This window comes from Numenius arquata, chromosome 4 (genome assembly GCF_964106895.1).
Source record: "Numenius arquata chromosome 4, bNumArq3.hap1.1, whole genome shotgun sequence".
Taxonomy (NCBI): Eukaryota; Metazoa; Chordata; class Aves; order Charadriiformes; family Scolopacidae; genus Numenius; species Numenius arquata.
Genome location: NC_133579.1, coordinates 15,006,558 through 15,018,807, shown reverse-complemented (window position 1 = coordinate 15,018,807; position 12,250 = coordinate 15,006,558). Strand labels below are relative to the sequence as shown.

At 37.5% G+C, this 12,250-nt stretch overlaps 1 protein-coding gene across 1 annotated transcript in view; it reads left to right on the top strand.

Moving 5' to 3' along the window:
• Positions 1-12,250, top strand: part of ASXL3 (ASXL transcriptional regulator 3) — a 130,619-nt gene that overhangs the window by 52,691 nt on the left and 65,678 nt on the right. The window contains exons 3-4 of the mRNA XM_074146650.1: positions 9,705-9,813; positions 11,167-11,278. Coding sequence (XP_074002751.1) covers positions 9,705-9,813; positions 11,167-11,278 — 221 coding nt within the window. The remainder of the gene's footprint in view (positions 1-9,704; positions 9,814-11,166; positions 11,279-12,250) is intronic.

Genomic DNA, 12,250 nt, shown 5'->3' with positions numbered 1-12,250 from the left:
AGATGAGTCGTAATAAAGCTCTGGTTTCACCCTCTGGTTTCACAACCGATTAACTCTTTTTTTTTTTTTTTTTTCTCTGGAAAAGTTACTGTGGCTATTGTCACGGGGTTTGACACCATGAGAAGTTTTCCCAGGCTGCCAGCACCAGGAGATACAATACATTTTGTTCTAGTTATCAGAAAGTTTCATTATTAGTCTTGTAGGGTACCAGAACTTCATATAGCCTGGCGTCAGGCCACAGGGTGCTCTAAAGGTAAGCGTGGAAATGCTGAACTTGATTGAAGTGGCTGTCAGAGGCCATTGTGCAGAGCAGGGGGCAGATCAGATGTGCTTGCAGTAGTCTTTACCTCTAGATAGATCAGATACACCATAGTGCTGCAATACAGCTAAGAGGTGAGAAAACCTAAGTCTATGCCGTCGTTTGCAATAGTGACCCAAACTCTCCGCTACTGAGAGAGAATTAGAATCAAAATGTATGGGTAGTCATGCATGAGAGCTTTGTTTTGCCAAGAAAGCGAAGTATCATCTTAGGTTGTGTGGCCACTTGTGACTGACTGTGAGTGAATGCAACCAGGCTGGAAAACTCTTAAACAAAGAAACAAAACAAGCTTTTCTTACCAGTGTCCCCTGTCTTGTCATGTCACCTTCAACTAGCAGTTTCATTCACTTGTCCACCTTGGTTTTTACATGGCAACGTGCAGCTAGCGGTTTACTATGTTTGTGCTTTATCGTGTGTGCCAATGTCACATAATCAGTGCACGCAATGGCTGCATGTAGATGTACAAATGACCCAGAGGGAGATTGGTTCTCGTAGGAGGATCCTAGAAGTGGTAGAAATAGGTTTTAAGGGTAGTGGCATAATCTCCAGTATTTGTTTATTATGTATATCCTCTCACAGAAGACTTGAATAATCATTGTGTGTCTCTCTGGGGGGCTGCTTGCCACTCCTCTAGGGAAAGACACCATTGTTTAATGCTTCTTTAATGATAAGAGATAGAGGACACCTGTTAGTTCTGTGAAAGCAGCTTCAGTTCTGACTCCTTCCCTGATTCCAGGTTTGGTGAATTCAAAATGTAGAACCAGACTATGTGAGTTTGGAAATGATATTTCCTGCTAAAGAATGCAGAAAATACCCTTTCATGATACTTGGCTTGAATTTAGTATCCATGTTGAATTTCTCTCTGATATTGCTCCAGATTATTTCACATTTGGAGGACGATGAAAAGATTCGGTTTCTTGGTGATATGTCAGGCACTTTAGTCAACTGTGATTCTGGTTGCTTGCAGCTGACAAGCTACAAAGGGCAAGGTTCAAGTTCATCACTTTAGATATTTGGGATTCCCTACTTTGATTAACATCAGTGAGAGCTGATATGTAAGTTCTGCTAAGTTGTGAGACAGACACAAGGTATCTATGGCAGATATGTTATGTTTTAGCATGCCGGTACTGGTCCTTGTTTTTTCCATCATATTAATAATATTCTTGCCTCCATCTTCATCTGGTTTAGAAAAACAAGAAATCTATACGAGGGTTGACTATGAAGTCAGGTCAGTAGTATACATAAGGGTCTTTTTCCCTATCATCTTCTGGGATTTGTTTGCAGTCTTTGAGACTATGATCAAATCAGCTGAACTGGTCTGTCTTGTTGCCTGATAGCTGTGAGCTTGCTGGCTTACTTTCTCTGCTCAATAATAGGAGCCCTGTTTGTGATATTTGAAGGCTAAAAGTCAGGTGCCACATGTGAAGCATAAGTAAGACCAGAGATGTAAAAATGTTCTTTAGGATGCTGCCCAAATGAGAACAAAACTGGTGTTAATTTTGGCTAATGTAGATAAAACTGATTAAAAATAAATTTTTTTAAAAAATAAACATCTCTTTCAAGAAATGTCTTTTAATCCTTTGAAATACATTTAAAGATCCAATTGGGAGTGCTCATATTAGGAATAAACCTTAACTATAGTTTATTCAAACTGTATAAATAGTATTCTACCTATATGCATTTACATTTCTATAAAACTTTAGCAAATAACTGCTTAAGGCTTAAGACTTTATATATTATGACTTTATTATTTAAGTGGTTAAGATTTCAGAACATAGATAGTTCATATCAACCGTAGGTATCAAGAGTGTTTTCTGTAGATCTCATTAGTAGTCCCTTTAAAATTAAGCCGCCGATTGGAAGTTCAAAAAGTAAAATGCTTTTTTCTTCTTCTGATTTGTGAATAAAAACTTTGTTTGAGAGGCTGAGATCTACCAGCTCTACAGTTCCACTAGTCTTTACATAAAAATAGTAGATGGTTCCCTAGATACCTACTACCCACATACTAAAAGATAATCTTTTTATTGTTTAATAAATTCTGTTGGATATGTAATATTTTGAAAAGTTTCCCTTTTTTCCTTTTCTATCCAACACATCTAATGTATTTTCATTCAGCATTTAAAAGCCAATCTTTTAATCAAATTCCAGTTTCTTTTCAAAAATGACTTAACACAAATAAGTACACTTGTAATGGTTTAGTGAATATGTTGCCATTGCTATTTTAACATCAGAAAATACAACTTAGATTAATTTTTGAAAGATAAGTTAGATAATTGCTGAGTGTATTTATAGTCTTGCAATTAGCAAAAAGTAATATTACCTTAAAGCTCTATTTCTTTGCTGATTGGGGTATTTTAATCATTTCAAGCAATGAACAAATTAACCTTGCAATAGGAAAATAATTGGAAAAAAAAATTCAAAAGCAAGATTTAAATTGATTGTTCAAATCATGTTTTCTTTTTGATAATTTAAATTGGTTTAGTTTGAATTAACATGTTTAGTTCATGGGTTTTCTGTCTGTTGAAGGATAATTCTGAATGAAATATTATGTAGAACACGTAGTCTGTATTTAACATTGGCTGAGAAGCAGATATACTGCTTGCAGTCTTCCTGTGTAGGGATTTACAAAATAACCAGGGAAGACAGTGGAGACTTCATCGTCGTGTGATTTGATTTGTTTAGACTAACTTGAAGCTTTTATTGCTGAGAAGTTTGTAGATGGTTGGCAGAGAATCTTGCACTCATCCGCATTGTTTTCAGCCATTTACTCTGTGCTCCCTACTTCCCTCTGTGCCAAGGGAAGGGTCCTGTGCCTGTGCCGTTTGAATAAGGTAAAATGCCTGGGGTATTTTTTCAGTCTTCCGTTTGCTGGACATCTCCTGGTTCTTCCTCCTGAGCCCAGGCTGGAAGAGCTTGCCTCAGCCCCAGCACTAATGGTGGCTGCAGCACTGCCACCTCAGTCAAGCGTGGCTTGGGGGGAGAGTGGCTCTGGAGTGATCAGCGGCAGTTTGCCTGTCTTCTTGATATGTAGGACAGCTCTCGTCTTGTCTTGGTATTGCTGCTTAGGTTCCTGGTGGTTTTGAGTCACTTCCAAATGAGGTCATGGCTACAATCTTGTAAGGGAAGTTCAGATATTTTGCTGGCACAGGATAGTAAGCCCATGGGCACACAGCTCCTTGAAGATTGTGGAAAAACTTCTTTGACTTCATCTCACTGAGCATCCAGTACTGCATGCATTGCTCTATGAAACACTTCAGCAAGCAGTGCACATCTAGCCATCTAGTCAATTCTCCTGCATTTCTGGCTGCTGTATGTGTTGGAAAAAGTATACTTAGGGTATATGGTTAACCTCAGGCTTAAACAAAATTTTAATTTATTAAAGAGATAAAGACTCCTAGGATACAGTGCTGGACACATGCTGGAGAGATCATTCAATACAAATGCTAACACTGGGACAGGTTCCAGTATATAGAATCATAGAATTGGTTAGGTTGGAAAAGACTTTTAAGATCATTGAGTCCAACTGTTAAACTAGCACTGCCAATTCCACCACTAAACCCTGTTCCTAAGTACCATGTCTACACATCTTCTAAATACTTCCAGGGATGCCGATTCTACCACTTCCCTGGGCAGCCTGTTCCAATGCTTGACAACACTTCCAGTGAAGAAATTTCTCCTAATATCTAATCTAAACCTCCTCTGGGTTGGCTTGAGGCCATTTCCTCTTGTTCTATTTCGTGTTTTACTTGGGAGAAGAGACCGACCCCCACCTCTCTACAACCTCTTTTCACATAGTTGTAGAGAGCAATGAGGTCTCCCCTCAGCCTCCTTTTCTCCAGGCTGAACAACCCCAGTTCCCTCAGCAGCTCCTCATAAGACTTGTGCTCGAGAACTTTTATCAGCTTTGTTGCTCTTCTTTGGACACGCTCCAGCACCTCAATGTTTTTCCAGTGCCAAATACAGGGGGAATTCACTTCCTTAGTCCTGCTGGCCACCCTGTTTCTGATACAAGCCAGAATACTATTGGCCTTCTTGGCTACCTGGGCACACTGCTGACTCACATTCAGTCGACAGTTGACCAACACCCCCAGGTCCTTTTCCACCAGGCAGCTTTGAGGCCACTCTTCCCCAAGCCTGTAGTGCTGCATGGGGTTGTTGTCATCCAAGTGCCGGACCCAGCACTTGGCCTTGTTGAACCTCATACCATTAATGACCTCAGCCCATCGACTCAGCCTGTCCAGATCCCTCTGAAGATCCTTTCTACTCTCCAGCAGATCAACACTCCCCTTCAACTTGGTGTCGTCTGCAAACTTACTGAGGGTGTATTCAATCCCCTTTTCCAGATCAAGATATTAAACAGAACTGGCTCCAGTACTATACCAGCCAGCACTGATGTGTATTTGATCTTCTGATGAAGGTCATTTTACAAACTTCCCTGCTCTGTTCTGGTGTAGATTAAAACAACAGCTACATTCACACTTTTAGATGATCTGTGAACTTTCTTTTTCTTCCCCCAGTGACCATTAAGACCATTCATCTCCATTGACTTCCAACAGCCTTTTACATTTTTCTGAAAAGTTACAATTATGCCTTCTTTTACTCTTCTGTTTTCTGGACCACACAAATGTGTTTTCTATAACCTTCCCTCATAAGTCTTATTTTCTTTGTCTGTTATCACTCTTGTTCTTCTTTATTTTTTTTTGCCTGTATTTCTCTTTAAATAGGCCCCGAATTTGACAGGTATCCACTAGCACTGGAAGTAAGAGAATATTCTCCTTGTATGCCTGTCGGCTGGCAGTCTGGTTGACACATACAGTTGCTGGTGCCATTATCTTCTGATCCATTTCGCTTTGCTGGTGTCAGTCCTCTGGACTTGACATGAAAATACGCGTTTTCTGGATTTGATTTCACATTCCACTGTATAGCACTTAGCATTTCCTTCGATTGAATTTCATGTTGTTAATTTTAAAGGCTGTCTCTTGTACATCATGGTATTTTTGACTTTAGGTCCTTTCTTCCAGGGGGCTTGTGAACCTTCCCAAATTGGTGTAACTTTCGTGCATTATAAGCATATTTTATTCTGTGTGACTTCATATCAGGTCTAGAAATCAGTTCTGAAGCCTTTTGGTTTTACTTTGTTTCCAGCAGTGAATAAAAATTGTTGCTCCCTTGTGACTATTTATGGACCTGTATAAAATGAGCAGATGATTTCAAACGAATAAATACTGATCCTATTTACAACAGCCATGTGCTCCTCTTACAGCAGTCATTGTTCGATGTGGGAACATATCAGGAACCCTTGTAAGCTCTGGGAGGGGGTTCCGGCACGTGCAGGGGGGCTGGGGCTGAAATGCTGCTGCTGCTGCAGGACCCGAGGTGCCTTGTCTGCATAGTGTCAGGAAACTTTCACCGTCTGCTGCACTATGTTGTCTGGACAGGTTGGCTTTAGTCAATTTATTTTCCATATTTGAAACATTTTTTTTTGCCAAGATCATTTTTTTTTTTTTTCTCTTGGCAAGCAGTCTAGCAAAGACCATTAGAGCTGAAAGTATAACCATAGAAGTTTTCAGGTTTTTTCTGACAAAACTGTGTGTTTGAGAAGTTTAAAATAGAAAAATAAATAGTGTTTTTACTGATGTTTTTACAAATTTTTGTAGGGTTTTGGAGAGGGTGGCAGGGGAGAAATGACTGAAATCTGTACTTCCCCTACATGTTTTTGCAGAGCTTTGTGTGTGGAGGCTGTGTAGTCTGTAGTCCGGCATTTTGATTTAGTTAACATGGGCCGCATGACCAGTAGAGGGAGCCCAGAATCGCAAAATGTTGGAGATATGGAGATGATTTTGACTGGGGGAGTTGGGGTGAGAAGCTTGCTTTGATAATGTACAGGAATTTTGTGATTATATTTAGGAGGATGCATTGATTCCTACCAACTTATAGTGATTCTGGGGAAGAGCATTTTTGAAATGTTGAAATGCTTAATGTCTTCTGAATGATCAAATTGCATTAACAGCTTTTGTATTGGAAGGCTAATCAGTAATTCTTTCTCTTTCATATGTTGCTGGTTGTTGTGACTTCATATCACCTTTACAGAAAGTAAGTAACTTTTCATTTTTTTAAATATTTTTGAAAGTGTGCAGGTGTGGGTATACTGTTTGTATGTATGTATATATGTATAAAATAAACGGAGGAGCAGAAAATGATGAATCTTAAAGACATACTGCTACAGAAGGTGACTCCCATGTATGAATGACTTTTAGAATACCACAGTGGTTTAAAGAAGTCTCACCCAAAAGATGATAAATAGTATGGAAGTTCTGCATCTGAAGGCTGTGAATGGTAAACATATTCCTCGCGTGTAGACTATCGCAACAAAACTTGCAGTGTATTGGTTTAAAATACGTTATGGCTCTAAAAATTCACAGATATCAGGTTACAAAGTAGAATGTTATTGTATGCAATTTTTGATGTAACTGAATCAAAGTTGCACTGATTTGGAGCGTTTCAAGAACTTAGGTCAAACTGTGCCATTTTTGACATTCAAAGTTACTCAGCCTTACATTTGGCAGTCCTCAGCTGCAGTATTAATACATGCCAGCAGCTCTGAGCAGAACAAATGTGTCCTCAGGCTGTAGGAGAATTTAGAAAGCATGCAATAAGTAGTATGGATCCCTCAGAAACTGCTCTATGATTCAGACATCAGTCTGCATCATGGGATCTTTGATTGCTGGCTTTTCTAACTGCAGTCCCATGTGTTGTGATAGCATGTACTGCGAGCATTTCCAGCATCCCTTGTGGGTAATGTTTGAGAATTTTAATATAGTCTTTTAAGGATGCCTGTGCTGACAGAAGAATAGGCAAGTCATTGGTTAACATGGGTCAAAATAGCAGTGATAAAGGGCACCGTGGAATTTCAGTTTGAGCTGCTAGCTCAAAATAAATCCCACCCCACAGTGTCCAGATTATTATTTCATTTGCAACTTAAGTAAAATATGTGTGGTTTGTATTGTGCTCGTTATAGACATACCCAAGTCCAACTTTCAAGAAGCGTGGATATGGCCCTTTGGTTGCATGCCAAATTATTTAGGAATTGCAGATATCTGTATGAAACAAGCATAACAGTAGCTAAAGTACTTCTTGGCTCAGTAGCTGATACGGATTTCTTTGCAAGTCAGAGAGTAGTTTCTATTGTCCACTTGCCAGTTGGCTAGACTTTGAAGATTAAGATATCTGCTGTGAGCACAGTAGTGGTCATGAGATATTGCCAAATCCTCTATTTTGGGTTCATTCATCTTGTATCATTTTAATTGGTTAATGATATCTAAAAATAAGTGTAGAGTCCAGAATATCTACATTGGAATGGGAGGATACAAGTCGTGCATACATGCACACAGAGTTTTGTTTCTTGATGATATATTGAGTTTGTCTTCCACTGCGGAGTCAGCAAGTTCTTTCTGTCTTGCAGAGAAAGTCTTAATCTGTGATAATGTTTCAGTAAAAAGATCCAAGGCTGTGAGTCGAAAATGCTTCACGTTATGTATGTTAACATATGGAAGAAATTATGCAACTAGAACTGCTCTATTAAACGCTTTGTGTCTTTGCTTGTCAAACATTAATACAATAAGGAAAATGTGTAAAAAAAAAGTATCCTACTTATTTCAAAACTGTTTTAAGTAGTAGTTAAACTCAGTGAAATCCCTTAATTTTTTTCTGTGCTACTGCTAGTAGTATCGTTGCATTTCTACCATACTTAGTTTTGTATTCTCTTATAATATTTTATCAAAACCAGATGTGGTATTAGATTTCTTTGCAGGAGGAAAAAAGAAACAACAAAAACCTGTCAGAATTTTCACATTGCAGGATTATATTTAGAATGCTCATAAAATAGATATCTGTTAAATATCTGATGTGTTTATCATCAAGCAGCATTTTTACATTTTTTATTTTAGCTTTAGTAATGTGATACATTAGGTGACCAATAGTAAATAAATTATATTGGACAAGACTTCCTGTCTTGAGGACACATTACAGTTTATTTCTTACCAGAAGAGAAATTACCACACTATCCATCTTGCCATTAAATTAATACATGTACAGTAAGGATGAATTCCATTGTAACAGAGCCATAGAAATCAACAGAAAGCATCATCATATGAAAGATGATAAACTCAGTCCAGTTTATTTATAAAAAAAGATCAGTCATCAATTTTCAACAAAGACTGGGTGTTGTATAATACTGCATAATAAAGAGCAGTAGTTTCTGATGGACTTTTGAAGCCGTGTTCCTGGTTTATAGTTGAGTATATAATTAATCCTGAAATACTTAGCAACGCATTTAATTTAATGCACAGGCATTGTTCCACTTAACCAAGTGGAATATATTTACGTGGCTAAAGATAAGCGCGCGTGCAGGCTGGGGACCCTAGGGAGGAAGCACAGTTTCAGATTCAGTCCCTGAGTACACCGTGTACCTTAGTCAGTAAATGGGGACAAAGATGTGATAGTACGTCTATAAATCTTGTACTTTAATTTTGAAATTAAAATGAAATAAAACAATTTATGACTACCTTCTTCCCTACCATTTCTTAGATCAAGATTTCAGAATAGTGTGTCGCTAGGGTAGAAACATTTGCTTTCTTTTACTGATGTAAACATGAATATATTACAAAGACATTTCTGTACTAAAACTCTTTTTTTCTTAATGTGTTGTATTTCTTTTTAAATAGTCCCTTACCGTGCATTCCACAGTGGTATTATAATTACTACCTTGAGCAGGTCAATCTCTTAATCTCTAAAACAACTCTAATTAGAAAAGATAGTGCTTCATAGAAGGTACAAATGTGCTTGCCTTTATGTATAGTAATGCATGCTGACCATGTTAAGCCAGAAGAAGGCTTAACTATATATCACTTTTAATTTTAAATGTGTTCTTCCTGGGCTTTTTATTATTCTTTTGTTGCCTTTCATCCTATGGGATGCAGCTGCCCTTGAACTTGGTACTGTTTTGATCATTCATGTGCAGCAGCCACATTGTCTGTAACATTTTAAAAATGAGGCTTCATGGTGTTATTTGTGAAATAATTTCACATAAATATTTGGACTTTGGTTCTCAGAATGTGGAGCTGGTTGCTGTATGAAGAAAAGCATAATTATAATTCACAGACTTTTTGCCTCGAGCCTAGGGGACAGATGCATATGATTAAGTTTGAAACTGGCCTGTTATTGTAATGTAGATGTTTTCAGGGTTGAGAGAATTAAAAAAAAAAAAAAAAAGGGGGGCAAAAAAAAAAAAAAAAGCCAGGCAAGCATGAGTTTTAAAAAAAAATAGACCGAGGGAATAGTTTTACAAGAGGCACTCAATCTTGGACTGCACAATTTTGTTTTTCAGTGGAACCTCTCCATTAGCTTGCCTGAATGCAATGCTTCATACTAACACTCGTGTAGGTGATGGAACATTCTTCAAAATCCCTGGGAAGTCGGGACTCTACGCTCTCAAAGTAAGTTTCAATTTTGTATATGGAAAGTGCATAGCACTATTAATCCATTTTATGAATGTCTCAATAGATATAAAGGTAAACAGATTAGATTCTTTGGAGAGGAAATGACCTGATAGTCCTTCTAACTGCTTTCAGATGTCTTTTAAAAGGATTTATAATGAAAGTAAACATTGAATGTTTTATCCTAGAAAGCATATACATGTTCTTGAATTTGGCATGTGGTATAAAAAACATGTAGCTTAGCTACAATGCTGCTTTTTCAGAATTGTTCACAGAAAGGCCTTTGTTTTATGAGCAGTGAGCTCAAGAGGATCACTGACTTTCTCATTAAGTAATTGTATTAATGTTTGATTTTTGAATAGTGCAAAATTATTTGCAAGTCTAATATAAATCAGCTTTTAATTTACAGGTTGCATCATTGCTTTTGAGAAGGAATATAATTATAGTGATAGAGTTTTGCCTTTATGCTATTTCCATTCCTTTTCCTCTTTATTTTTCTTTTTTGATATGTAGATGATGATTTCTGTGAGTGGAAATTTTTTCTTGCTGTACAGGATCAAACTTAGACGGGTTTCACAATAGGAGTGGAGGAATGTGAGGCAGAGATGAGAAACAAGAAAGTAAGATTATATGTTTGGCAGTGTAAATGTGGTCAATAAAAATTTTGGGCTGGGGGGAAGGATCTTTGACAATTTATGACAGATTTATTTGATGTAAGGGTTTAAAAAATATACAACTACATAGATTTGCCTGCTCCGGATAACTAAAAATTCTGTATCTGAGATTGAATTAATAGTTTTCAGAAGCTCCATTTCCCAATTTACTAAGACAAATGCTGCTGTTGTTCTTTAAATCGGGAGATATTCTTGGCACAAATCCAGGTATTCACAATCACTCCCATGCTTGTGAGCTCCAGGTTGCTTCAGCTATTTGAATTCAGGAAACAGGCAAAGGCAGAAAAGAAACATTAAAGGATTTGTATTTTGCTCCAGCGTTGTGGACACTTGACTGGAAAACTAGGATTTTTAACAGCCAAACAAGTCTGTTACTGTTAAAAAAAAAAAAAAAAAAAAAAAAAAAGTGGAAGACCTTGCATTTTATTTGGCATTTTTTTAAAAAAGAGTATGTTATGACTTCACAAAAAAGCTGTTTTGTTTTTGCTTTGCAAGTTGTTTCATGAAGGTCTGTTTTTATGTCTTTCTCTGAAGTAACTCAGAAGCATATTTTATTTTATTCTGTTTTTTGAAATGTAAGCATGAGAGTACACTGCAGTAATCTATTTTCGGAGATGCAGCAGGATCATGATTGATTTTTCTCGTTAATTTTAGTTTTCTTTTTCTTTTTTAACTGTAGAAAGAAGAATCAACATGCCCTGCTGATGGAACATTGGATTTAGGATGTGAATCTGAGTTAGATGGCACTGAAATGGCTGAGACAAACAATAATAATGGAGAAGAAAATGGTGGTAGGTGTTTTAATTTCAATATTAGAAGGCATATTTTGGGAAAAGAAAAAGTATTGTGTACTTACGATTTTCATGGTGCGATTTCTAAACATTATAAGTAACGTTTTGTACTCAGTGGAACTATTTTTGAGCTACTCCCTCTTTTTTTTTTTTTTTCCTTTTAAAGAAATCAGGAACACCAAGTGCCTTTATTTGACTTAGATTTGTAAGAGAAAATGAGTAGTGCTGTCAGGTGTGTTTTGGGTAGGTAATTTTTTGGCTCACCATTTTTTTGTTCTAGGCCCCACAGCTAAAGAGTAATTTGCCTCACCAGGCTTCAGACTTGCAGTTGTCAGATAGCCATCTCACTGATTGCAGCGTGAGCATGTAGGCTTGGCCCCTCAGTAGACTTCTGGGTGCAGGACAAAGGTTTGTATGTTTTTTTGTTTCAGGCAGAGGTTCTCCTGGGTGCCACGTTGACATAAAGACATGTTGGAGTATCAAATCCTGTGCAATTTTTTTTTCTGAGATAATGACAAACTGAAACATTGCGAGAACTTGAAAATGGCAACCTTAGAAATATTTTTTCTGTTTTGAGAGGTAATAATTGCTCATAAAGAAAACACTGTTCTTCAGTCATCTAAAATTACTTGCAAGCAATAGAAATTAATATTTTTCTTCTTAAAACTACACTTGTGTGTAAAGTGAATGCTTTATACAAAAATCAAGCTTTCCAGGACCTCTGAAATAAACCTTGCCTTGATTAGTTCTTCTCTTCTGCTGCCCCCTCACAACCTGTCCTACTACTGGATTGCAGCCTACTGTTTTGGCTCACTTTGCATACGGTGAGACATTGTCCTGTTTACAACTGGGACATGAAAAGGCTCAGCTCATGGTGTTGTTCTGCTATAGACTTCCTTTTTGATCTTGAGCAACTTAATTAGCTTCTGTGCTGCTCCTGTACAGGACAGGACTGATTCTGCTATTTCAGTA